This window comes from Exophiala aquamarina (assembly GCF_000709125.1).
Source record: "Exophiala aquamarina CBS 119918 chromosome Unknown aczIA-supercont1.2, whole genome shotgun sequence".
In the NCBI taxonomy this organism is placed as follows: domain Eukaryota; kingdom Fungi; phylum Ascomycota; class Eurotiomycetes; order Chaetothyriales; family Herpotrichiellaceae; genus Exophiala; species Exophiala aquamarina.
Window position 1 is genome coordinate 2864059 of NW_013550586.1, and position 26037 is coordinate 2890095.

General features: G+C 50.2%; 8 protein-coding genes across 8 annotated transcripts; 4 read left to right on the forward strand and 4 right to left on the reverse strand.

The window, feature by feature from the left end:
• Window positions 1-48: 48 nt before the first annotated feature.
• On the reverse strand, window positions 49-1715 carry A1O9_02857 (cerevisin; the record flags this gene model as incomplete). Its single annotated transcript, XM_013408428.1, has 2 exons — window positions 49-1167; window positions 1344-1715. 2 exons carry the CDS (start codon window positions 1713-1715, stop codon window positions 49-51), a joined length of 1491 nt encoding a protein of 496 aa, XP_013263882.1.
• Window positions 1716-3190: 1475 nt separating this feature from the next.
• Window positions 3191-10852, forward strand: A1O9_02858 (uncharacterized protein; the record flags this gene model as incomplete). Its single annotated transcript, XM_013408429.1, has 1 exon — window positions 3191-10852. One exon carries the CDS (start codon window positions 3191-3193, stop codon window positions 10850-10852), a length of 7662 nt encoding a protein of 2553 aa, XP_013263883.1.
• Window positions 10853-12627: 1775 nt separating this feature from the next.
• A1O9_02859 (uncharacterized protein) lies at window positions 12628-13635 on the forward strand (the record flags this gene model as incomplete). Its single annotated transcript, XM_013408430.1, has 1 exon — window positions 12628-13635. One exon carries the CDS (start codon window positions 12628-12630, stop codon window positions 13633-13635), a length of 1008 nt encoding a protein of 335 aa, XP_013263884.1.
• A 1032-nt stretch (window positions 13636-14667) lies between these two features.
• A1O9_02860 (uncharacterized protein) lies at window positions 14668-15446 on the reverse strand (the record flags this gene model as incomplete). The annotated part of the gene is made up of 2 exons (XM_013408431.1): window positions 14668-15185; window positions 15248-15446. 2 exons carry the CDS (start codon window positions 15444-15446, stop codon window positions 14668-14670), a joined length of 717 nt encoding a protein of 238 aa, XP_013263885.1.
• Window positions 15447-17371: 1925 nt separating this feature from the next.
• On the forward strand, window positions 17372-18205 carry A1O9_02861 (uncharacterized protein; the record flags this gene model as incomplete). Its single annotated transcript, XM_013408432.1, has 2 exons — window positions 17372-17413; window positions 17465-18205. The coding sequence occupies 2 exons, from the start codon at window positions 17372-17374 to the stop codon at window positions 18203-18205; spliced, it is 783 nt and encodes a 260-aa protein (XP_013263886.1).
• A 442-nt stretch (window positions 18206-18647) lies between these two features.
• On the forward strand, window positions 18648-19688 carry A1O9_02862 (uncharacterized protein; the record flags this gene model as incomplete). Its single annotated transcript, XM_013408433.1, has 1 exon — window positions 18648-19688. The coding sequence occupies one exon, from the start codon at window positions 18648-18650 to the stop codon at window positions 19686-19688; it is 1041 nt and encodes a 346-aa protein (XP_013263887.1).
• A 178-nt stretch (window positions 19689-19866) lies between these two features.
• A1O9_02863 (uncharacterized protein) lies at window positions 19867-20532 on the reverse strand (the record flags this gene model as incomplete). Its single annotated transcript, XM_013408434.1, has 2 exons — window positions 19867-20362; window positions 20432-20532. The coding sequence occupies 2 exons, from the start codon at window positions 20530-20532 to the stop codon at window positions 19867-19869; spliced, it is 597 nt and encodes a 198-aa protein (XP_013263888.1).
• Window positions 20533-21568: 1036 nt separating this feature from the next.
• A1O9_02864 (uncharacterized protein) lies at window positions 21569-25275 on the reverse strand (the record flags this gene model as incomplete). The annotated part of the gene is made up of 3 exons (XM_013408435.1): window positions 21569-21969; window positions 22312-24835; window positions 24880-25275. The coding sequence occupies 3 exons, from the start codon at window positions 25273-25275 to the stop codon at window positions 21569-21571; spliced, it is 3321 nt and encodes a 1106-aa protein (XP_013263889.1).
• Between the last annotated feature and the right edge of the window lie 762 nt (window positions 25276-26037).

The window sequence follows — 26037 nt, forward strand, 5'->3', positions numbered from 1 at the left end:
CGTCGAAGAGTCGCTCAGTTGCAGAAACGAGTCGTGAACACAAAGAGTTCAGGATGCCTCGACGAGGGCTTCCAACTCAGCAGCAATCTTCTTGAGCTCAAGCTTGAGCTCCTGAGCCTTCTCGCTGAGGTAGGATTCAGTGCCAGCAGCATTGTCAAGAGTGTAGCCTCCATCCTTGATGATTTCAGTGTAGTTGGACTTGCCACCGCCGTTCCAGGCAAGAATGTTGGCTGTGTCAGCGGGGACGTTGGTGAGGGCGCCTTCGGTCGCAATGGCGATGATGTTGGCCTTCAACTTCTTGGGAGTGATTTCAGCAACGGCGTAGGCGGAGTCGTTGGAAGGTTGAAGTGACAAGAGATAGGCAAGGAGGCCGGCAATATGGGGCGAAGCCATCGATGTTCCGGAAATGGTATTAGTAGCATATTTGCTTCCGATCCAGGTGGAAAGGACATTGAGACCGGGGGCGAAGATGTCGTTGCATGCGCCAAAGTTGGAGAAGTAGGCACGCTCATCAGCGAGAGTTGAAGCACCCACAGTGACAGCGTTCTCGGCAGCAGCAGGGGAGTAGTTGCAGGAGTCAGCATTGTCATTACCGGCGGCGACCGCGAAATGAAGACCAGCATCGACAGCGGCGTTGACGGCGAGATCGAGAACTCTAGACTTGCCACCTCCCAAGCTCATGTTGGCGACGCTACCCTTGAAGCCCTTCTTCTTGCCCTTCTTCGCTGCGCTTACGGAGCCAGAATGAGCAGTGGCAGCCCATTCGACACCCTTGACGACATCCGACATGGTACCAGATCCATTAGATTTGAGAACCTTAACGGCGTAAATGTTGGCCTTCTTTGCAACACCGAACTTCTTGCCAGCGATAGTGCCAGAGCAATGAGTTCCGTGTCCGTTTCCATCAACATCCTCATCGCCTTGTGGAATGGTCTTTCCCCAGCTGGCACGACCCTCAAAGTCGACGTGCTCAGTGTTGGTGCCTGTGTCAATGACGTAAGCATCAACGCCTTCACCACCGTCCTCGGAGTAGAGGTATTTGTTAAAATCTCCGAAGCCCAAGGACTTGCGGTGAGAGATACGGGCAAGACCCCATGGGGCGTTCTTCTCGAGGGCAGGTGTCTCCTTCATGGTGTGAACCTCGGAGTCGCGCTCGATATATTCGACCTAAAGAGGGAAGCACGTGAGCATTCGATAAGACGCAATGGCAGCGAGCAAGACCCAAAATCATGTGGGAATTGTGATTGGGGTATCAAGCAAGTCTTGCAGGTTCAGAAGCTGATGGTTGCAGCCAATAACTGCGAACTTGGGAAATGTAATCATGGACAGAGCAGGGAACTCACATCAGGGTGCCTGCGGACTTGCTCGATGACGTCTTGATCAAAATGGCCAGCGTAGCCCAGAAGACCACCAGGGATGTTGTATGTATGGCGTAAACCCTCGAAGATGGTGTCTTCAGAGAAACCGAAGCTGCGCTTCCTCAGCTCTTGCTTATTGACCTGGTTGGTCAAATGTAGATCCTGGATCCAGCTGTGGTGAGCAACTGCATCGGCGTTGGAGACATGCTGCTTGAAGACGACCATGTAGGAGTCGGGAATTTCCTTTGCGTTGGAGGAGGAGATGACCGGAGCAGCATCCTTATGGATGGTTTCCACGATGACTGGCGAGCCAGCCGCCAGGAGAGGGAGTAGGGAGAGACCGAGGAAACTCTTCATGTTGGGAGGATGCAGCGAGAAGGACAACAGGATCCAGGAAGATGGGAAGAGACAGGGTACTCAGATTCAATGAGCACGGCAGTAGGACAATGTGATGGATGATGGAAGAGTAGGCAAATGGAGGGCAGATGCAGATGCAGATGAAAATGAAATGGATGAGATGGGGTTGGGGAAGGATGGATTGAGTAGGCGGACAGATAGATAGATAATGGCAGAGAGAGAGTGAATCACCGCCCGAGATAGGCGGAAGACCAGATGATGCATTCTGAGGCGGGTTGAGCGTCACTCTGGGAACACTAGTCCCAACTGAGGTCGGTCCTTAGGCGGTACCAGGGCATTTATCCGTCCTTGCCTGCCACATTGCCACGGCCCACCACATGACTTAGAGTCACGCCCCTCCGCCTCCCGCTTCCCAGTTTCTCACCCAGTTGCCCGGACACCCGACTCGAGACGCTATGGCCATGGGCCGAGGGGCTATGGATTTGGACCTGTTGCCTAAGCCTTAGCCACAGGTCCTCCCCCAAGGTGCCCCCACGCTTTCCTCTCGGCATGGTGGCACAGGCACTTGGCACTTCGTTCTGGAACTCTAGAGTACCCAGTACGGAGTAGTAGTAGCCTAGTAGGTCACATTCAACGCTGGGCTCAGTCACAGCAACTATGTGGTATACTAGCTACTACTTACTAGCTACCACTTAGGTCTATTAGTGCTTTTGACCTAACTAGGCCCATGGATGGCCCAGTAGTGGATGATAACAACATCATCAGCCACCCGCAGGCTCACATACTCTGTCCGAATTTCGAAGGACCGGACTGCAGTCTACAATACACCCTGTAGAACTTGACTGCTTTTAATTCTCAGAGTGGAATGCCTTACGACGGAACACCGGTGCAGTTCGAGGCAGGACATTCCGCATCAACGCATCAACGGCACCGTGGAGAATTCCAGCGTCTCCAAAACGGGCCAGGCACAGTGACGCACCGCACAGATCCGGCCGCTAAGGCTACCAGTGCCACTTATGCAACACCACTGCCGCTATTTATCACAACTGCTCAGTGCAGTACTCACTGGCGCTGGCGCAGAAGCGTTGGTTCCAGCCTGGCCGAGTCTTCCTCTCCCTGTAGAAGACGACAAATTACAATAGACTGCAACACCATTGCTCTGTGCATAGTTGCACCTTTCAAATAAGGCTTTCAAAGGCCTCGATTCTACTTGACGGTCTTGTCCATTACTTTATTTCTTCCACCTGCTCGGTCTGACTGGGGGCCAAAAGACCCTCACCCGCGTCCCAACTGTTCATTTTGATCCCCGCCTATAATTACGAGATTTCCATCCCAATGCTGGGAAGCCTTGTGTACAGTGGCCGCATTCACTTGTCATTAGTTGACCATCTACTCTTGTGCTGCAGTTCTCCATATGCAGCTGTGTCGACCCGAATTTCAGGTGCTGCGCCCACATAAGAGGTGGTTTGATCAATATGGGCCTCACCGGTAACACTCGCATGCGCGCCGTATCCACCGCCGACGTTCTGCGACCACAGGACAAAGACATTTCTATTCTCGTGAGAACCTTGGACACCCTCGACCGCAGTTCTTACGATGCTTTGCAAAACAGCCTCGACCAGTCGACCTGCCTGCAACGGCTGCGCCATTTCCTCAAAGACGACAGTCAGCTCCATGGTGCGAACAGTGGCTTTAGAAGAGCCGGCGGCTTCCAGGCACTCCTTCGTTTGCTTCGCACCCTGCTCGACATATTTGTTGCTCAGAACGACCCAACCCCTGGTATTAAGTCCTTCTTGCAGACCCTCTCCCAGTGGTTTGTAGTTCTCGGTGCCGCCTTGGAGGGCCATGAGGGCAACCAAAGATATTTCAGGACTAAGGTCGACAACGGTGGCTGGGTCTCTTTACAATCCACTTTGGAACAGTTCCTGGCTATCCTGTGGTCGCAGACTAGGGATGACCTCTTTCTCGAACAGTTTTTCGGCATACTCTTCGCAACCGCTACTGGCGTGGAAATGATAAATGATCTCTTTGTTGCTGCTGAAAGTGCGATTTCTCGGCAAGATACCAGACTTACGTCCGACCAAGCATTTGCCCTTGCCCAGAGTGCACTGAATAAATCTGTTTCCAGCGTCGATGACTTGGAGGTTCCCGAGCTCCTAACATTGTCATTGACACTTTGGGCCTCTGGTGCAAAGACAGGCAGTATCCCACGGAGAGTGTTAAGGCTCACCTTGCCAGAAAGTTTCAGACAGGTTCTCTCTGTCTCCCGACGGAATATCGTCTCCGCCCATACTGCAGGGGCCTTCACAGCTATTATACAGCTGATCTTTGACGAGCGCCTACCAGCTGCCGAACGAGCTGCATTTAAACAAGTCGCCCTTCTTCTATGCCAAGAAGGTGTCTCAAGCCTCGATGATGCCCATTTTCTATTCACCCAAGCAAGCAAGTCGTCCGAAGCTGCTTCATTTCTTCTTGACGCCTTGAGTGTCTCCCGCCAGCCCCCCAGCGTCCAGTTTGACTTGTCCCAACAGGGCTTTGCGTCAACAGAACTTGCGACCCTCGGAAGGCCGTTCCCTCCCCTTGACAGCACCGGCTACACACTCAGTCTATGGGCACGTTTCGACTCGTTCGATAGTCAGGCCCATACTACTCTCTTCGGTGCCTTTGACAAAACTCAGACTTGTTTCATTTTGGCCTATCTTGAACGAGACTCACATCATCTTATTCTGCAGACGGCGATACAAGGTAACCGACCTAGTGTTAGATTCAAGTCTGTTGCTTTCCAACCAGAGAAATGGTATCATATCTGCATAACACATAAACGACCAAAGGCCACATCCTCCTCCAGGGCTTTCTTGTTCGTTGATGGTGAATTTATGGAACAACAAAAGGCGAATTATCCATCACAGTCTCCAACTGATCGTGATCAAACCAGCGTCAAGATCCAAGCTTTTTTCGGAACTCCTCAGGACCTTTCACCTAATCCATCCAGGGCAACTTGCTTGTCCAAATGGTCTCTTGGGTCTGCTGTATTATTCCAAGATGTCATGAGTGATGATTTAGTTTCTGTCTTCTTTCATCTTGGGCCTAAGTATCACGGAAATTTTCAAGATTGCCTCGGCTCTTTCCAGACCTACGAGGCATCGGCTGCGTTAAACCTGCGCAACGAGATGTTGCATCCAGGCAAAGAAGAGCACTCGGACCTTATCCTAGCAATTCGACAAAAGGCAAGCACCCTGATCAAAGAAGAGAAGATTCTTATCAACGTATCACCCGCTGCAATCCTAGACAATGATGATCGGAATGCTATCGACGAGACCCAGTTGGTGAAATCCTTATCGAAGCTGGCGGCAAAGAATCTTGTTGCGTACACGAGATCAGGCACTAATGCCGTCGCGATCAACGGTGCTGTCCCGGCAATCAACGACGCCCTGATACAAGCTCGAGGTGCATTTATGCTTATGGGTGAGCCGACCATAACGGTCCCTCAATCCCTTGATGATGCAAGCTGGAGATTGGGAGGCTGCGCTGCCGTTGGGTTGGGGCTATTGCATCGTGCTCGAACCACTGAAGATATTGCTCTAGCCGTCGATATTACCTTGGAGACTGTTCGTCACAGCTGGAGAAATAGCGAGGTTATGGAGCGAGATAGTGGCTATGCCATTTTGGCAATGCTCTTAAAAGACAAATTGGCATCCCCAACACAGGGGAATGGAGAAGGAGTGAGGACAACGATTGCAATCCCCACATCTCGGCTGGATAGGAACGGGTTGATTCTTCGGTGTCTAAAGTCTATTCTTGCTTTTACCGGCTACGATCACGACGAGCCTTCTAAATCAGTAATCAACAATCCGCTCGCCTACAAGGTTTTGCTTGCAGACAGCAGTATCTGGAGATGCGGACCACTCAATGTCCAACAGCTTTATTTCGATCAATTTCTCGTCCTCGCAGAACAGAGCGAGCACAAACAATTCAACCTAAAGCGACTGTCAAGGATGAGAGTATTGAAGCGTTTGATGGAGGCTCTCAAGTCTGAACCTGTCACGCGAGCTATTATGCCAATGTATATGGCTGCCTTTAAAGTTCTCTTGCCTCAATCGTTAGCAGCTGAGAATCTTCGATCGCTTGCACTGTTCATCACCTTTTCTGTAAACAAGCGCAATTTGGGATTGCTATCACGCAAATCCACACGCAAAGAAGCAAGACAGCGTAGTTCATCGAACGGATCTTCTCACAGTGGTAAAGACGAGCCAGGAGTCAATCTGACGCATTTTGAAATTGGCGTTGAAGTCCTGAGACTATACTCTGAAATACTTTGTCGAAAGGGTGATGACAACGTTATTAAAAAGTTCGCGAAGACTGTCACAAACAAGTGGCTCCTTTACCTCCTATCCGAGACATCCCCGGAAGTTGTTGTACTATCCATGAGGATCTTAGCAAGATTATTGGTCATCCACGGTGATGGTTACGTCAAGAAATTCAAAGACAGCTCAAAAACATCGGGATTCACAATCATGGCATATCGTTTGAAGAGATGGTGGCACCTGCCGGCTTTGTGGCCAGCATGTTTTGCAATTCTCTTTGGCTTGGACGTTGCCGATTTGGACTTGGATAGGGACTTTGACCTTTTCGGCTTCATTGATTTATTTGCCGGCGGAAAAGAACTTTCTGTTGTGTATCCTGAAATCTTAGAAGCCATCAAGGGAATGCTGCAAAGTGGTCTGAAGACAATAGTTTCCTCAAAAAGACACCAAGCAAGCTCAACCCTAGCTCCACGGCTCAGCGAGTCGACCAACCAGCCTCCGGAAAGGCTTTCAATGTCAACAATGGCGCCACCTGATCCTCTTCTCACAATAGTCACCAATCAGCACGTTGACACTTTCAACACAGTTGTGAGGTTCATGGCAGACTTGCATACGCGATCCCAAAAGTTCCGTGACTACGCTGCGAACTCATCCTATATTCAAGACCTGCTGACAGTACTCTTCCCTGTTGTAGTTGGTTCTGATGTGGTTGAGGCTAAGACCGAGCTTGATGCACGAGATTCTATGCTGACTTTCGACGGTGGAGATGTTGTGGTTCAACCTTTGTCTACAACACCACCGATCGTGCGCATCACCGATTCCGACACAATTGCCCCCAAAACTCGTGGCAAGACGCTTCGGAGAGGGTCATCTTTTGTGCTTGTGAGTAGAGAACAGACACATCAGAACGGAGGAGACTCCGGAATCCATCTTCCGAACGGTTCGACTTCTGCCCTTGGGAAAATCCCTCCGCTTAATGAGGGGCATTCAATCACACAAAGTCTACTGGAAGTCGTCATCGCAATCTTTCTTGACCAAATTCTTGCAAGGAAAGAGTTCCCTGGCCTTGGTCTTTTTCTCAAAACTCCTCCTGGATTCGCTGAACACCAATCCTACTTCGAAACCTGGATTTTGAGAAATACGATATCACAATTGTCGAACAATCTTGCCTTGAACCAGAAAGTATTAGTGGAACCTCGAGTGTTGATCAACCTAGCGCGCTTGTTCACACATTTTGAGGAAGCTCTTTTCGAAGGATGGTTCATCGGTGGCGCAGATCCTGTCCTTGACCTGGCCGGCTCGATTCTAGAGTATTTGCACCGGCCCGAGATTGCTGGATTAAAACCCGTTCGCCTCTGTGCGCAAACTATCACCATCATTCGGGCTGTTGTCTTTCGCATCGTTCTCTTAAGCCTATCGTCGATCCAAGATAATGAGTCTCTGAAGTTCCTCGAGAAGTTGACATATTGGCAAACCGTACTTCTTTCCGCAGAGGAAACTCAGTCTTCCAATTTGCAACTAATCTGTTATCTGCTATATGCACATCTTGTCTCGTCAGACGATGCTGTACGTCAAATTGCGGCTAATCTTTGGAGGATCATCTTGGTTCAAAAGCCTGCTGAAGCCGCTGCAATATTCGGACAGACAGACACCCCCGAGCAAAAGAATTTGACCTCCAGTTTCGAGAAAGTTGTTGAGCTAGATAACGAGACGTTCTTGTACTGGGTAGATGAACACCGCGCCGACTTAGATTCCTTATTCTTTCAGACATTATCAAAGCATTGGAACACTTTTGTTACAAGCGAAAACAAGCGCACAGAGGACAATGGGCGATTAAGGATTTCCCGTCGTCGAGAAAAGGTGAAGCAATGGGCGCGTGAAGAAGCTGATCGCGAGGACCTCATCCGGCGCCACGAATTAGCATTTGAAAATTGGACGGCAAACATCTACTCATCAGAGTACTTGAAGCATCAGCGACTTCTTCAAGATCAACAGGATGATATACAGTACACAGAAACGAGTTTTCACAGTATGCAGAGGGATACTAGCAGACCGGCAGGCTTGTTCAGTACCAACAAGCCTCGAAAATGGCGTCTAGATCAGACCGAAGGCCGCAATCGCATGCGTATGAGGCTCCATGAAGATTTCTCGAAAGCGGAAGATGATCAACCAAAGCGGAAAGGTTCTGATATGCCTCAGTTGAGGTTGGATACCAAGAACATGAAGATCTCAACGGCAGAATCAATTGGAGTTACTCCGGGTGGTAATACACCGGTGGTTGACACACCTAAGAAGATAGATGAAACAGAACCATTTCCCCAAATGGAAGAAGGCCAGGATAAGCCCGAAGTTGAGTGCGAGGTCACAGAGGCAGAAGGTGACGACAGCTTCGAACTCGTGGAGGATCCGAATGTGGACTTGGATGACTTCGAGGACAAAAATAGAAAAGTCATGCGCAGTCTTCATCGTGGAGACCAAGTGAAACATGTTGCGAATATCTCGCGAATTCTAGGTCTTGAAGCGGTTGAGGGACTGCTCATACTCGGAAAAGATCATATCTACCTGATCGATAACTTTTTCCAGCGTGCCGATGGTGAGATTGTCAACGTATGGCAAGCGCCACTGGAGGAACGCGACCCATACGTTCGAATGATATCTGGTCGAGATGTCACTGAACGCAAGAATATCTCAAGAAATGATGAACACGGGAGTCGAAGCTGGAAGTGGTCTGAAATCATCAGTGTATCCAAACGACGGTTCCTGTTCCGGGATGTTGCAACAGAGATCTTCTTTAGTGATGGTCGCAGCTACCTGCTAACAGTTACATCACCTCAACTGCGCAATGAATTGCACAACCTTATAAGCAGCAAGGCCTCTCCTCCAGCTGGATCAAACAGCTCAGCGTCAGAAACTGCGTGGCGTTTCGAAACTCTACGTAGCGCCGAGGATGAGCCTCAGACATTAAGCTCGAGGTTTGCAAATGTCTTCAGCCAACAATCCGGCACTTTGGCGGCGACTAGGAAATGGCAAAAGGGCGAGATGTCTAATTTCCATTATCTGATGCTGATCAATACGATGGCTGGAAGAACGTACAATGATTTGACCCAATACCCTGTATTTCCTTGGGTCATTGCCGACTATTCTAGTGAGGAACTTGATCTCACGGACCCAAGGAGCTTCCGTGATCTTTCGAAGCCGATGGGATGCCAAACACTCGAGCGAGAACGAGAGTTTCGAGAACGCTATCAGACCTTTGCGGAAATGGGTGACAATAACACGCCGGCATTCCACTACGGTACTCACTATTCCTCGGCCATGATTGTCACGTCCTATCTCATCCGCCTGCAACCATTCGTGAAGTCATATCTGTTGTTGCAAGGCGGCACGTTTGACCATCCAGATCGAATGTTCTTCTCGATTGAGGGAGCATGGAAGTCCGCCTCGCGGATAAACATGACAGATGTCCGAGAGCTTACTCCAGAATTTTACTATCTTCCGGAATTCCTAGTAAATTTGAATGGATTTGACTTCGGTACTCGACAAAATTCAGACAAGTCTATTGGCAACGTTGAGCTTCCGCCGTGGGCGAAGGGAGATCCTCGAATATTCATTGCTAAACAGCGTGAAGCGCTGGAAAGCCCACACGTTAGTCGCAATCTCCATAAATGGATTGACTTGATCTTCGGTAGCAAGCAAAAGGGAGATTCAGCAGTGGAAGCGGTCAATGTGTTTCATTACCTTTCTTACCAAGGAGCGAAGGACCTGGACACCATCACAGACTCTGTTGAGCGGCTTGCTACCATTGGCATCATTCATAATTTTGGGCAGACTCCATACCAAGTGTTCGGCAGAGGGCATCCAGTCCGGGAGCAGATACGTCATAAATACAAGCGGCTAGACACAGCAGCCGAGTCCCTGACCAGGGTGCCATCAACGCTTCTCGAGACCGAAGAGCGAGTGGCATCTTTGAGCTACTCATGGAAGTCAGACAAACTTTTGTGCTCCGGAGCCTTTAGAATCAATATCCCGCCGAGCTACGAGATATATATGGAATGGGGTTTTTCTGACAATAGTGTTCGATTTTACTCGGCCGAAAGCAGGAAGCAGATTGGCCTCTTTGAGCACCTACACATTGGTCAACTCTCGTGCGCCATATTCACTGACTCGCAAACGTTAGTCACGGCGGGAACTGATTGTACTGTGGCGGTTTGGTCGATCATTGAGAACGGAAAATCTGTCGAGCTGCATCCACGGGCTACACTGTTTGGGCACCGAAAACCTGTCGGTGTTTTGGCTCTCTCTCGGTCTTTGAACGCATTGCTTTCAGCATCTACGGACGGACAAGTCATGCTCTGGGATTTGAATCGATGTGAGTTTGTACGGAAGTTGGATGACGACCTGCTTGTGAATTGTGCCGCGATCAATGACGTTACGGGAAACATTGTCCTGTGCCATGGCCATCAGATCAGCATCTACAGCCTGAACGGGGACCTTCTTTTGCGGCAAGACTCGGGAGACCGGTCACAGGAGAGCGTTGTATCATGTGCATGTTACGAAGGTGCAGGCAATGAATGGCTTGAGCGAGACCTTGTCTTCACCGGACACAAACGGGGCCAAGTTCGCGTCTGGAGCAGAGTAGTACGGGAAGGAAAATTTGAATTGGAGCTCATTCGCCAGCTCAATCATGCAGACAGCACTCGAGATGATGGGGCAAACGTCACCGCAGGAATCAGTTGCATTCTACCGATGCCACAAGTGGTGTACACTGGGGATGAGGACGGCAGAGTGGTAAGTTCTGACACCTGCAGATTCTCACAGGCGTGCATTAGCTAACATGGATGAACCAGTACGAATGGAATTGTGTTTCGAGGCACTAGATCTGAGGGTGTCTGCAAGTGCTGCGGACGAGCCCGGTGTGAGACTTTCCAAGCATAGCGAGCGGCGTCAACACACAAGCCCAGGCAGGGCCAATTTTGCATACAAACGAAAGTGATGATGATGGGGGAAAGACGACAAGGTTTCTGGAGCTGTTTGGCATAGACTTGATAGAAAGAACAATTTGTGGCAAAAGTCGACATGGCTCGTTTGAACCATCTCAATATGCATCTACAAGACACTGGGCGAGAGCCAGGGTCGTGGCTGAAATGTCTAAAACGTAGAAAGAGATGCTCGTATACGGATACACAGATACCCTCCCCGTTGTGGACTTTGCTCTCCGTCAGCCGAAGGTGCAAGGTGCACATGCGCCAAGACCGGCTGTTGCATACCTGCGTGATCGCTACCTACGAGTAAGGAGAGTTTTATGCAAGCCAGGGCTCAAGCCAGCTGAAAACTGTGGCCTCCCAGGCCCAGCCTGGCCGTGTCCACGCGTCAAACGATTTCACGTCAAACACCTCGTAGGCCGCGGCAGCTTCTTTCTCTGGGTGGAAGACGGAGAGGCCACCAGGAACTGGGTCATGCTGGTCTCGCAACCCTTTTCTGGCTGCGAGAGGTCGGGCTGGCAGGGCACACAGAACCAATGGATGGAATACACGATACTGCTTGGGCTGGGGAGGGAATTGGGAGTGGTTGGTGCGATCTGAATCCCCATGGCGGATTGCATGTGAGTGGGATGGAATCTACTTGTACACGCCCCATTGATGCGGGTCCTGCAATCACACCGCTGCACAAGTTGATGCTGTTGAATACCGAATAGGCACTGCACGTGTTGTCATAATAATCCTAAGCCTAATAATACGGTACCAGAAGAACCAACCTACTCCGTACATACTCGCATGAATCTACAGAAAGTGCAATAATAATAATTCAACAGCCTCGGATGTGATGAGACAGATTTCTCATGACGCTTTGCCCGAAAGGGGATGGCGGACAGCATTGCCGGGCAACGGGCTCTTATTTACTTGTTGTTTGTTTGTGGTGCCTTCCGACATGCCGGTTGATTGGTCGCAAGGCCACTCCTTCTGCTGATCCACCATGCTCTTTCCCTGTGGAAGGACAAGCAGGCCATCCTCTGCCCCCTGGCCGACTTTTTAAAAGGTCCATGCTCACGTCCACTCCTCTTTCTTTCCTCTTGTTTTCTGTCATACTCACTCTCAACCCATCCAAAGCCAAAAAGAACTCGCTTCTGATCTTTTGATCTTTGCATCTGTTTGTTCAGCGTCCTCATATTACTACCAGCATTCATCAACCCGCTTCTCCCATTCTCTTCCCTCTTCAAGAGAATCCCCCCAAGACAGTCTTGACTCTCGACTGCCGAAAGGGAGAAGAGAGTTGAGGCGCCTTACAGTCCGGCAATCTGGACTTTGACGCCCGTGTCCCCATCCCAATCAGTGTCTTCCCGTCAACGTACAGGAGTGACGCTTCCAAAGAAACCACTACCGTCTCAAAGGTAGAAGGGGAAGTTCAACTACCCAAGACCTCCTCGCGCGTCGGACGGGAAGATACTCGATTCTCAAAGGAGGAAGTCGATATCACCTACAGAGACAACCGTCCACGCCGCGAGCAAGACGCCCATATCTATCAAGAGCGTGATCGTTACCCTGAGGTAGAACTCTCTCGTGAGAAGTAAGTTTTGACTCCATCTTTACCCCAGAGTGCTCTGTGCTTGAATGCTCGGACCTCGACGCTTTGACAATTTCAATGACCACGTTCCGGCTGACATCCGTGCCCACAGGTACCGTGCTGCCCCTGAGCAATACAAGTCAACCAACGTTGACATTGAGATTGACCGCCGAGGCTCCCAGGACCACATCGACGTTGATTACGAACGACGTCAAACCCAAGGCCAAACTTACGACCAGACCTTCGAATCCCAACTCGACATCACCGAACGAGACTACCGCCGTCGCTTGAATCCCACCTACGACGTAGAATACGAGCGTCGCCGACCAATTGAAGAGGACGTCGCTGTTGAGAAGGCACACATCAAACTCGACAAACCAATCAAAAGAGACATGGGCTACTACGACGACGAAGGTCAATACCACAGCTTCCGCCGAGGAGTAGAACGTGCTGCTGACAAGATCATGCACCCCTTCTCCCACCACCATCACCACCACGGCGGCGATCGCAATGAGGAGGTCATCATCAGCGAGCAGCGTGTAACCGGACCCACCAGTGCTGGCTCTGGAGCCCCAGCAGTCCGCTATGTTGAGCCTCGCTTCAGTGGTCGTGGTGGCGTGTCTATCCAGTGCCACTTCATCCGCATTGGTGATATCCTCCTTTTGCAAGGTCGACCGTGCCAGGTCATTCGTATCACCGTGTCGTCTCAGACCGGCCAGTACAGATATCTGGGTGTCGACCTGTTCACACGTCAATTACATGAGGAGAGTTCTTTTGTCAGCAATCCTCAACCGTCAGTGGTGGTGCAGACAATGCAAGGCCCGGTGTTCAAGCAGTACCGTGTCCTGGATATCCGCGACGATGGAATGATTGTCGCCATGACGGAGACTGGTGATGTCAAGCAGGGCATCCCCGTCGTCGACCAAGGCGGTCTCTTCAACAAGATCGAGCGTGCCTACAACGATGGACGGGGAAGTGTACGAGTGCTGGTGATAAATGATGGGGGAAGAGAGTTGATTGTTGATTTGAAGATTATTCATGGTTCGAGATTGTAGATTGGAAGCATCTTGGTGGAGTAAAGTGTTGGGAGATTCAAGACGAGAGGGAGCTTGCTAATGAAGTCGGCGTGGCTATATGCGCGTGTATACTCGGTACAAGGAACAGGAAAACGGTCACATTTGGTGGAATGTGTTGACAGCATCTATCACTTGGCTACTTTCAAGCATGAGTACCTATGTAGGTGAATGTCAATTTTCTTCCGATGTGACTACTTTGTCTAGCTTTGGTCTCTTAGTAGTTGACCGTCCTTGGTACAACATGAGGTGTGCCGCCATGTGATGCAGGTGTCGCAGGTGACTGATGTCGAGATGGACTAGGCTGGACAGACAAGTGAATACTTCAGTAGGACACAGGTGACCCAGACACTCGTAAGGAGTTGATTTATATTGTAGGTGGGTAGATAGTTACATCGCTGGATGTCTATACGTGACTAGATGAATGTGCGCTCAATTGAACGCCTTCGATGCTGACGATGGATGAGACGATTAAATAATGTTCACAAGCGAATTGCTCTCTCTCTCTCCTCTCTCTGAAACCTACAGCTCGATTGCTTCCAGCCTCATGCTCTGCCCTTGACTCCGCCTCTGTAGAGTGGGGGCTGTGTGCAGCCCTCTCTAATGCTTGTGCATCTGGGAATATGTAATCCTGCACTAATGCGAGGCTGCATGATAAAGGCCCAGGTCCCTGTTATGCCCAATAATAAATGTTTGAGCTGACAAGGTGGAAAAGAAATCTCAATGGATGTTCTGTGGTCCGGATCCCCATTTTCTGATGGAGGTCCTCAAATGTCGGCTTGAGCGTTGAGCATCAGAGCCCGCCATCCGTACTCTCCGCATCAGTTCGCCCCCAGATGTTGACCTTAAGATATAAGGCTGTGCACGGAGAAAAAAAAGGCCGGCTAGGCCGCATGCATGGATCGGGTGGCGCCCGCGGGGTCTTTCCTGCCCCTCGAAGGATCATGCTATGCACTTCGACCGGAAGTCGGGACGCTCAGGTGTAGAATCCTTCTTGTTTCATAATCGCATGCATCACAAGAGCATCATGCTGAGTATCATGACGGCCACGGCAATTAAATAAGCCATTGGACTCGTGAATAGTTGGGCAGCGGTGGATTCTTCGGTCAATGACGTGGTGGTAAAAACCAGCGAACTGCTGATCTGAGAGGAATTGAAGCAATTATCCGGGGTGAGCAATTCGACGTCTTCGGGTTCTGCGAAGGTAATGTCGACGCAGTTGTACAAAGCGGCGCCATGGACAGCCAGTTCGATGACTTGAATGGTGGCATTGTCGCCTACATTAACGGTAATGCCGGCGGGAAGTGGGACTTGTGGGAAGCAGAAGCTGCCAGGATAGGGATCTTTGGTCGGCCCGATGAGTTGGATACCGTTGAGCATGGAAAGGGACATATTCTGGGGTATGGTGCCGAGACCAAGATTGATGAAGACGAAGGCAGTTTCGTGGCCAGCAAACCAACCTGGTTGGAATGCGACGCCTCCGCCTTTGACTGGCCATTTGGTCCTATTTTGGGATGTCGGCATTCCACCGCCTTGACGGTTCCCAATTAGCACAGGTTTAGAAAACAGAGAATGGACAGATTAGGAAGCTTACAAGGATATATCCATTGCATGCCGTAGGGGAAAAGTGTTTCATTGTTCGAGTTTGTCTCCAAAGTGCCCAAGCCATTGGTTTCCAGTACGGTGCCGCTGGAATGTAGATTGTCTCCCCTCCATCCCGGATATGTGATGACGGTATGAGCGTGTACGAGGCTGAGGAGGGAGAGTAGGGCAAAGATAGGCCTGGACAGCATTTTGACAGATAGTTGTAGAAGGGCGGATGTGAGGGAAGAGGGCACAGCAAAGTGATCTTCGAAAAGGGCCCGGAGATAGCTGTATAAGTGGTCGAGGAAGTGGTCGAATGTGCAAGCGCAATATCAGGTCATTGATAAGGTGATGTGGGTTGAACAGGAGCGAAGAATTAGGCGCAGTGTTGGACTGACCAGCTCACAGAGCAGTGGTGGATGATGGTCGTGGTGGTGGTCGATTGTCGGAGTAGCAGTGGCAATGGCAACAGCAACGAACAGAGGACATGACCGAGGTGGCCATGGTGGAAAGCCTGGCATTAAAGAGGAGAACGAGGTTGTGTGAGAGTACCACTCGGTATGCAGGGCTTGATCAGAGGCTGTGGTCAACCGCCGACGAAGCTTGTAAGACGCATGCAGACGCTGTGACTGGCCCAGATGAATTACAGCAGAGGTGCTGAATGGCTTGAAGGCAAGATGAGCGCTCGGTAGCACACTGGGATAAAGGCTAGTGGCGAGCAGCCATGTTGAATCAGTTTGAACGAGTTGAACAGGGATGACGGGGATGGAGAAGATGGAGTTGGTGATAGAAGATATGATTTGTCTGAGTTAGGTTAAATTGTGCGTGCAACCGACGCCGATTATCCATCCGGGCGGCTGCAGAGTGCGGATTTGGAGGGTTGATTGGCTGTGCCTGCCAAACTACTCGGGCATAGGCGTGGATGCTGGTGGGGTCGCTCTTGCCCAGAAGCCAACCGCCCGAGGGAGGGCCCTGGGCAAGAGCGGGTGAGTCGGAGACTGGGACGAAGGACTTTGTAATCGTTCGCTCTTTCCGTTCGGCGGCCGCTGACAGGCAAGAGCCCGCCGACAGGGTTCATCTCTTCACTTTGGAGGGACCACAGAGAACAGAGTGCTCGGTAGGGGGTTACAGTACTGATAGAAACAACTTTCATCTCCTCCAGACGGATTCCCTCAGAAAACGTGGTTGTTTGCATTTTCGCTGCCAATCATAACTGCATGCATGCTTCAACACACTTTCCCCAGGCGCCTCGGAAGACGAAGTCAGCGAGAAGTGCTGTTCTCATGCTTGTCACTGAGTCGAGGGTAACGCTACTGACCACCTAGGCATCTAGTAGTACTGGGTTTACTAGGGGTCAATGTCATGCTTGTCCTCACGGCCACTTCGTCCGTCCGGAAATCGACTGTCTCGATCAAAGTGGAAGTGAAAGGCTCGAAATGCTTGACTCGATGGCACTAAGATGGTCTGGGTGATTGTGGGTGGATGGTCAGAGCAGCCACTGCTTACTAAACCTGCTGTCCCAGGGGACGAGGTATCTCGTAAGAGTACACCATGGTCGGGAAAGAGCCACGGTCACCGTCCATCATGCCGAGTATCTTCCCCATGCTCTCGATATTACCGACCATGCTAATCCAAATCCGGTATTGAGCCTCGTCCGTTGAGACCTTCCGGATCCCACGTATCCTTGACTTTCACCATATTCCTTCTACACATTCAATCTCGCCTTTCCAGCGCCTTTTGTTGCAACAGCATATATCTACTTGGGTTTCTCTCGCCTCGCACTATCAACAATCATACCCCTGGTCTTCTCCAAGGCTAAGCTTCTCCGTCCCTCCACAAGGATGGCTCTACTCAGCCAGTGGCCTACGGCGGACGAACCACATGGATTTGGTCCTCTGAAGCCAGAGGTGAACAGCTTTGGACTCCACTGAGAGCGGGATCTTGAGCAGTGTTACACAAATCAACATTTGTAAGCTGGTAGCTCCTCGGGAAAATGGCAAATATCACCTCAATCTCATCTTTATAAAGAGCTAAAACCCTGGAAGAGTCCTGCCCTTGAGTCCCTTGGTCTTTCCTTGCAACTGGATATCCAAACTCTCTTCTCAATCTCAATCTTTGCAACCCAGCTCTTCCCATGGCTAGCTACTTGATCACCGGGGCAAATCGTGGCCTTGGAGTGAGTACTTCAGCGACACTTCTCAATACCATCCACTAACACAGACAATAGTACGGCTTTATCCAGGTCTTGGCCAGAGATTCCTCCAATACAGTCATTGGACTTGTCCGCGACAAGACAGCCGCGGATAAGCAACTCGCCGCGGATGGCATCAAGAACGTCACCTTCATTCAAGCCGCCATAGCTGACCGCAAATCCCTGGTCGCTGCTCGAGACGAGGTCCTCAAGATTACTGGCGGACGCCTCGACTATCTTATCAACAACGCCGCTTTCATTGCTGAAACGACCCAGGCCGGTGCCCTTGACGAGTTCGACGATAGGCAAGACCAACTCGAGCACGACCTGGTCCAATCGTTCTATGTCAATGTGGTCGGAATCATCAACACAATCAATGTCTTTTTGCCACTCATCAAGAAAAGCTCCGTCAAGAAGGCTGTCTTGATCTCCTCAGGCATGGCTGACCCTGATCTGGTCAATGGTGGAATTGCCGACTCGGCCCCCTATACAATCAGCAAGGCTGCCGCTAACATGGCCATCTTCAAGTACAATGCCAAGTACAAGGATCAAGGCGTTTTGTTCTTTGCAATCTCACCGGGTATCGTGGCTACCCGGGAAGGGTTAGAGGAGTCCACAACCGTCCAGAAGCTAAAGGCCGCCATGCCTCACTGGACTGGCCCGTTAACCCCGGTACAATCAGCGGAGATGGTACTCGGAGTAATCTATGATTCCAGTCTTGAAAACGGGAGTGGTGGTGCTTTCGTATCGCACTACGGTACCAAGCAGTGGCTCTGAGCACGAGATTGACTAAGGCAAAACAGTAAAGAAATAGATCATGATACTACTATGTCTCATACCTGGGAACTATAGTACTAATAAGACACTTCCGCCGTAGACGTCTGTAGTTCTCTGCACTCAGCCTTGCCGGCAGAACCTCGGATAATTGATTCAGCATCTCCGGTTCGACACAAGGTTTTTCGTCTTCCACGTCTGCAGTTTTGAACAATGGTAGACATGTTGTGCTGGTCGTCTGTGTTTCTTGAGGACTTCACTAGATGCCCACACCGTTATACAGCCATCAGTTCCAGTCGTTCTTTTACCGTTCGGCTCCAAATCTCATCCCCCAGCCGATCGATACTCTGCGTTCCGGCCGTGATCTCGCGCTACCCGTCCGTCCTCTTTCCATAGAACCCGTCGCTGCCCAAAATTGCTCCCTCTCAGGCCCCAAGCCTATATTATGCCACACACGAGCCGCAAGAAGAAGACATCTCAGAATAAGCGCAGACAAGTTCTTGACGATGATGGCTGGACTCGGGTCACTACAGCTGGCGGATTGACTGCCCCTGCCCTCCTAGTCAAGAATGAGCTGGCTCAGGATCAACAAATGCTGCACTTTAAGTGGGGGATTGGTGACAGATCTGTGAACATCCGTTCCTGGCTGCCTGGCCCGCACAAGATCCACCCTGGAATTTGCCTTGACAAAATGCTGGCCAGATATCGCATTTTGGAGGCAAAGTGGTTAGAATCGACCAGCTACGCGGCCCTCAGAATGGCTCTAAGCAAAGATCGGGTAGCCCAACACCAGAGAGTGGTCAAAACATGTCTCATCTTCGGCTCTGGCAGTTTCTCTGCTGCGATCATAGGTCGTGAGGACGTTTCATTCTATCAACTCGCCGCCTTCAAGAGCGCAATCGACTTAATTGAGCAAGTCCAGGGTCATCGCCCGGAGTCTTATGCACAAGAGCCATACTACACCGAGCTGGATGTTGAGCTTCTGGGCACTCTAGGTATATCCACTGTCTCGCATCCTCGAGGGTTTGAGTTAATCAATGACAATGCCTTTGCATATTCCCCTTGTGCTGAACGGTGGGTAGAACTTCAGATTATGCACTCCCAGCCGACACTGTGGCTACATGCACACCTCCAGGATAGGTGGCCTCTCGATAAGGATGGGAAGCCTTCGATAGTGCAACTCAGTAATTGGATGCTCAATGGAAGGGTTCGAGATCCTCAAAACCCGGACTGGAGCTCCTTGTATGGCTCAGAACTGGACCCCGGCGTTGGAGAGAGACGGTTGCAAGAAGAGTATGTCATCAATCATCAATTGTACGAGGCGTTCAAGCAGTCTCATCAGTCTCTCCCTCTCCCAGACCTCAACGCCAACAATTTCCCCTTTCAATCATGTGCCCTTCACTGGCCTGTAGAAGACGGTGAAAACACGGAAAAGGCAGCCACAAGTCCAAGACTTGAAGTCCAAGAACAACTAGGTCAAGGGTGAACAGACCGTATCGAAATATTGTAGGAAATTTATCTAAGAAGAGGCGACGAGCAGTCTGGATATGAGAGCCACAGCCACTGGTCGACATTCCAGAACTCGGGAGCCATCCCAGTAACAATGGCCCTCGAATATAGGTGCAGGGAATCGTGTCTTCAGATCCTTACAATCTCCCAGAACTCTATTTGACCTCGGAGCTCTGAATCACTGTTCCAAAGGCATCACCCAACTCCTTCAGCACAGCATCTGTGACTTCCGGGCCGGTGAGGCCGGGGATGTCACGGTCTCCAATTGCATCAGCAGCCAGGACGACCGTGTATCCCAGGTCAGCACCACCACGAGCGGTGCTAGACACGCACACATGAGCCATGTAGCCCGTGAGCAGGATCTTCTTGCCTTTGTCGCCCAACCCGCCCAAGTACTCTTTTAGATCAGTGCCGGCGAAACTGGACACGGCTTCCTTCCAAATCACCTTCTCGCCCTCGCGAGGCTTCACCTCGTCGAACTCCTCGGCCAGCACCGTCCCGGGCGTGAAAATCGGTGCGCCGTCCGGTGTCTTGTGCGCAATGTGCACGATGTTCTTGCCGTCCCCGCCCGCTCGGTATTTCTCTAGCAGCGACCCTATCGCCTTGCGCGTCTGGTCCACGTTGACGGTTTTGAGGTGGCCCTCTGCATACCTAAAAATCCTCCCGTGTCAATATCACCAAGGTGCATTTCTGGAGATGTGAAGAGAAGAATATACATACTCATTCTGTGCGTCGATGATGATCAGCGTCGAGTCCTGTGGTGAAGCCGTGTCGCGTGGCACCCCGACCAGTTCTCTGAACGACTTGGCACCAGACCCCATGTTGACTTTTCTGAGCCCCGGTGGAATTAATCAGACTGATGGTGTAAAGGCTCTATTTCGATGACAATTGACGGGCTTATACTTCGATGCCCCTAACTCAGAACAAAGGATCTGACTTTTTAAGGTCATGTCATGGAGGAGTTGAACTATTTAAACCTTTCCAAGTCCAAGCCCACCCACCTTCCATGCTCGGATATATGGAGATCGGGTGGGCCACGCGCACACAAGATGATGGATGATGGACCGGTAAATGCTGCTTTCGTAATACCGTAGTCTTGGAGATGAAGTCTTTGTTGCCCACCCGAATCCACCATCGTGTCTTGCCTTCCTCTTACGGAATATTCTAATTACGTCTGCTCTCTGGGAAACCATGCACTAGTCAACGTCCGTTCCCATCGTCAGCAAACCCTGGTGAGCAAAAGCCAGCGCAGCGCTCGGGTGGGCACAATCCCCCGCGGTCGGGTGGGCGCCTGTACGGGTGGGACATTTGCTTAGTGACGATTTTGGTCCCGGGGGGGGGGGGGGGGCACACCAAGGAGACCACAGCGTCGAGATTAGGTTGAGCAGACGGGATGATGAGCAATAATGTGCAACTCTAACCCCTTGGTTTCCTGTGTGCATACTTTCTCCGAGCTTCTTACTGATGGGTGAGTCTTGATATCGATGTCAACGTCAGGGTCACGGATTCTTAATTCGCTGCGCCGACCTCTTTGGTACTCTTGCCGCAGGTTGTATGGAAGGTAACTTACTACGTCCAATGACAATTGCAGGGGGAAGCACACATATTTCACAATAAGGAGCCGACAGCTGAAATGGTAAACGCCTAAGTAGTTGATCAGCGTGCTGATGCTGCACACTTCTCTCCATGCAGACTCTTGCGGCCAATACTCTAACTCGATTACCTGCCGCTGGCACCCAACTTGTAATGCATACACTGGAAAGGTAGGACCCAAGGCCGAATCCACTCTCACCAGACCCCATGTCCTCGATCCGTTGACACAACGACCTCAGTGAAGTTGCAACACCCCAATTCACATCAGGACTTGAGATAATACCCATTAAGTTCCGCCAAATCATCCATGATGCCTCCAGCAGATGTGGTCGTATTCTCATGAGCCTCAATTGCACCTTCTTTCGTCTCAAATACCTTCTGCATGACAGTCGCGCCACTATCGGTGCTTTCCGAAGTATCTGCTTGTCGAGCTGAGCGTTTTGTAGCCACCCGATAAGCCTGTGTGAATCGAGTCCTCCCACTCTCGATCTCTTCAGACATTTCATGCGCAATCGCTGATGATTGGAAATCATTCACAGCAGGAGTGTCCATTTTATCGTGAGCTTGAAGCTGATCTGCTGAGTGCGCTCGACGCTGATCATCGACCTTGACTCCACCATTGGCAAATCTGCTCCAACCTATCTGGCTTTGTTTCTGCGCCTTGGCTGATAGGGGGTTGAGTCTGGTGGACTCTTCTAGAGTTCGGGGATATTGTGGCGCTAATTTAGATGGGGATGATGCGTCCTAAGCACCACGAGGGATATTTCCACTGCCCTGCCCTTCTGCTTCCTTCGAGACTTGCAAGCTTTTCGCAGCATTTTCCAGTTCGGTTCGCATATGATCAGCAAACTCTTTGCAAGAACAGAAACACTTGTCCGAGCACTTCTTGCTGCATCCATGTCCACACGGAAGATCACGTTGGCAATCGGCAACACACTGGACGCGGTCGTGCGAATACGGATGGCAGGGTAACGGACATAGATGATGGCATCCCATAAGTCTCTCACCACATGGCTGGTCGCAGCCTCCCTCAGTAACATGGAAATACTCTGGATATTGGACCAGGACGGTAGTTTGATGTCTTTGACACCTAATGGGGAGCTGGTGGTATATCCGTCGTGGATTGGCGCTCATGGTATTGACAACATTCATCCATAGTGTACTACCCATGCTGAGAGATTTGGCATTACCGAAAAGATAGAAGCCAAGTTTCGCTCTAGATAGTGCTACCGTTACACGGTTGTCATTAGCAAGGAAGCCGATTTTTCTGTCTTCCCTACTTCGAACCGTCGAGAGAAGTACAATATCGTTCTCTTCGCCTTGATAGGAGTCGATTGTCTTGACATTGTGGTAAGTGCCAGGTCCTGTGATATCAGTCAAATTCTTGATTTCCTTCAAGATTCGCTTCCGTTGACCGTTATAGAATGTTAGGATGGTGATTCGTCGAGGCTCAATGCCATTCTTGTGCAGGTGTCGATAGAATCCGGCAACGAACTTTGCCTCCTCCTCGTTGTAGGTTGATAATGAATCATCCTTATATTCAGACCATTGATGGGTAAAGAAGAAGGACTTAACGGTCCCCATTCCCCACGCGTTCATGGAATTTGCACGGGTGATCACCGAAGAATGATCCACAAGTGCTGGGTAAACACTTGACAGGAGTCGTCGGAACTCAGGTTCCATTCGACGTTGAGAAAGCAGTGTTCGATATGGCATCTCGTTTCGTACAAGCCGTTCAAACAGGGACACATTGAGATAGAATGGTTCATTTTCCAGTTCATGTAAGGAACAATGTCCTCGTAGCTGTTGATGATCCCCAACCAAGATGAGATGCTCGAGTGACTCAACGCATGCCACAGTGACTGGGGCTTCTAAAATCTCGGCAGCCTCTTCGATCAGTATAGTTCGAGGCTTTAGAGCAGCAATAAGTGCGCGATACTTGCTTAGACCTGTTGTTGTCATACCGATAATTCGAGCTCGTTTGAGGTAAACATAGTCCTGTTCCCATTTACCAACCAAAATATCCTTGACGAGTTTGTCGTATTCTGCTGCAGCTTTGCGGAACTTATTTGCAATAGCTACGAGGGCTCTTGATCGTATGACCAGGTACATTGGTCCTCGAAGGTGTGGCGGGATCTTCCAGAGGTCATTGCTGGTGGCGAGTAGCTTCTCGGCTCGTAGAATGTCGCTTGGAGTAGCTGGCTGAACCGTGACTTTGTCACGGATACCTGCCCAAGGACCTTTTAACATCTCGATGTCTTCCTCATCATTAACGCCTGTGGAGTCCTCAGTCTCCCTTAGCTGTTCAAATTCTAAATCCTCGTCTTCGACTTCCGGAAAGCCGAAATTGTCATCTGTGTACTTGAACTCGAAATGAGTCAATGCCGTATCTAGCCATAACTGGAAAGGTCCGTGGCCCATAGGAGTTGTTGTTGAGACCCACTGGGAAGCGCCATCCTCGAGAGATTTCGCTTGCTGGGTATTTAAAACACCTAATTGCAGAAGAACCGTAGTGCTCTGGGTCACGTCCGTCGAGAATGGGTCAGAACCAGGTTTCGTGAAGGGTTCTAGAATGTTGATCAACGTTTTGGCTTGCTTGTCGAGTAAGCTATTAGTTCTTCCGAACATGCCGCCCGGTACTTGCTTGATTCTTTCATTTTGCCGGATTTCGAAGAGAGCGCGCTTTTTGACTTCAGGATTGGTGCTTCTGCCGCCAAGTCGAACATAGTTGGGGTCAAACTTTGAGATGTGTCCTAGCAATTGGTCCAAGGCATGATTTGTTTGAGCTGCAATAATCAGTGGAGGGTCTCCTGCAAGTCGATTTTCCTGCAGCGCCTGAATTGCAACTTTGGAGATATGGGTTTTCCCGGTGCCGGGAGGTCCTTGGATGATTGAGAGATTCTTTGTAAACATCTCTCGGAAGGCTTGCCACTGAGATTCATCGAGCATGTTACTCGGTGCTGGTGGCCATGTTCCTGTGACGTCCACCTTGGAATAAACTGACTTTTGGTTAGGTTCAGCAGCGGCGCTGAAGTCCAGGACAGGACGCTGCTGGATGTAGTTGGGAGGTTCGCTTGCAGGCGACAAGTGGCAAATAGTGTCAGACAGTGGGAATCTTGATCTACATGTTAGCAAGGGGTGGGTAGAGCTGAGGAGGTGTAAATACTTTTCTTGGTGAAGCTTCTGTAAAGCTTGGAGTGTGTGCCGGTATGCCTCAAAGTAGCCTTGCTTGGCCTCTATCATAATCCACTCTTCCTGTGGATCAACCTGTATGTCCTCTGGACGCCCGAAGTAGATGTCGATTTCGGGGGGTTCGCAGAGGACACCTGCAAGAGGCCTTGCTGCTACAATCGCAGTTATCACGCCGCTGAAGTCTACCATTTTGTCTTTTTTTCTGATTAGGGCAACAATGGAGCCGGATGTGAGTCGTTTTGTGGTCATCCAAGATATCTTTTTGCCTGCCCGATTGGTACAAAACTTGATTCTGGCTGCAAGCCCTCTCCTCGAGAATGTGAAGCCAGAAATATGAACCTGACTCGATTAGACATGAATACGATTCAGCACCCTTTACATACCTGATCATAGACCGAAAATTTGAATGTATCCATGGTCGTGGGGTCCTTTTGAAAGTCGAGAATTGCGTCTCGTAGAGAGCCAACAGCATCTTCACGCAGTAGAGTGTATTGCGTTTTCAGATATCTATCTTTGCTCTTGTAAGGACCATCAATCTTGTTTGGAGGTACGGCGACGCTCATCTCACCAACCAATAGTTCTTCAAATGTTGGAATCTCAGGTATAGCAAGCCAATTTTCCTTTCTAGATGATTCTTTGATTTCCTTTTGTTTGAGAAAGTAATTTCGAATGTCGAGTGACAAATTGAGTTCCAACCCATTGCATATGTTCGGATTGGCGGAACTGTAGGCATTTTGATATCTTGAGCCTCGAAAACGCTCTGAGAGGTTGGCATTCATCTCTGAGAAAAACAGTTAGGTCAGTACTTGTTCGTATTCATAATCAGCCTTGAATTGCTGGTACTTACCTCCTTTTTCCATGCCATTAAAAGTTATGTCTTCACCTGGTGTAAAACAGAAGTCAGCAGGACAGCCGCAGCTGGGAGGTTGTCAGAGACTTTAAGAGTTGGACACGCACCAGTATTACCCGAATCATATCTTCGACCCTTTGTTTGGCTATTTCCAGGATATGAGCCTCGCTTTGACGGCATCCTGGCGAACAGTAACGAAAAAGGTCGTTGTCAGGGAGTGTTCAAGGTCATGCATGAGAAGGGTAGTCGAATGAACCTGCCTTATGGTGAATTGGAAGGAGATAAGTACGGGCAATCGAAGCTAGTGTGATGGATGAGAGGGAACAGTAAAGAAGTGGAAGCTCGTGTTGTTAAGCAGGGCTCTAGGGGAATAGCGCCAAGACCTTGAATCGGATTGTGGTGATCGCCAGTACCTCGCTGGCTTTGCTGGGTCTGAACGTCGACCAGATGTTTCTCGATATCCTAGGAGCCAAATTTGGTCATTGGCTGTTGTGGTAGTCGCCTCGTCTCGTCGCTATTGCTTAGCCCAAAGAAAGATGCGTCGGATTGTTAACCTCGGTCTCGGACATTGATCGCCGGTTAGTGCATTTGAATGACCTGAGTGAGCAATCTTTGACAGGGCAACATATACCAGCGTGTGGAAGGTTCTCACAAGCAGAATGTATGTCCTTGTGCCGACGACAAAGTACTG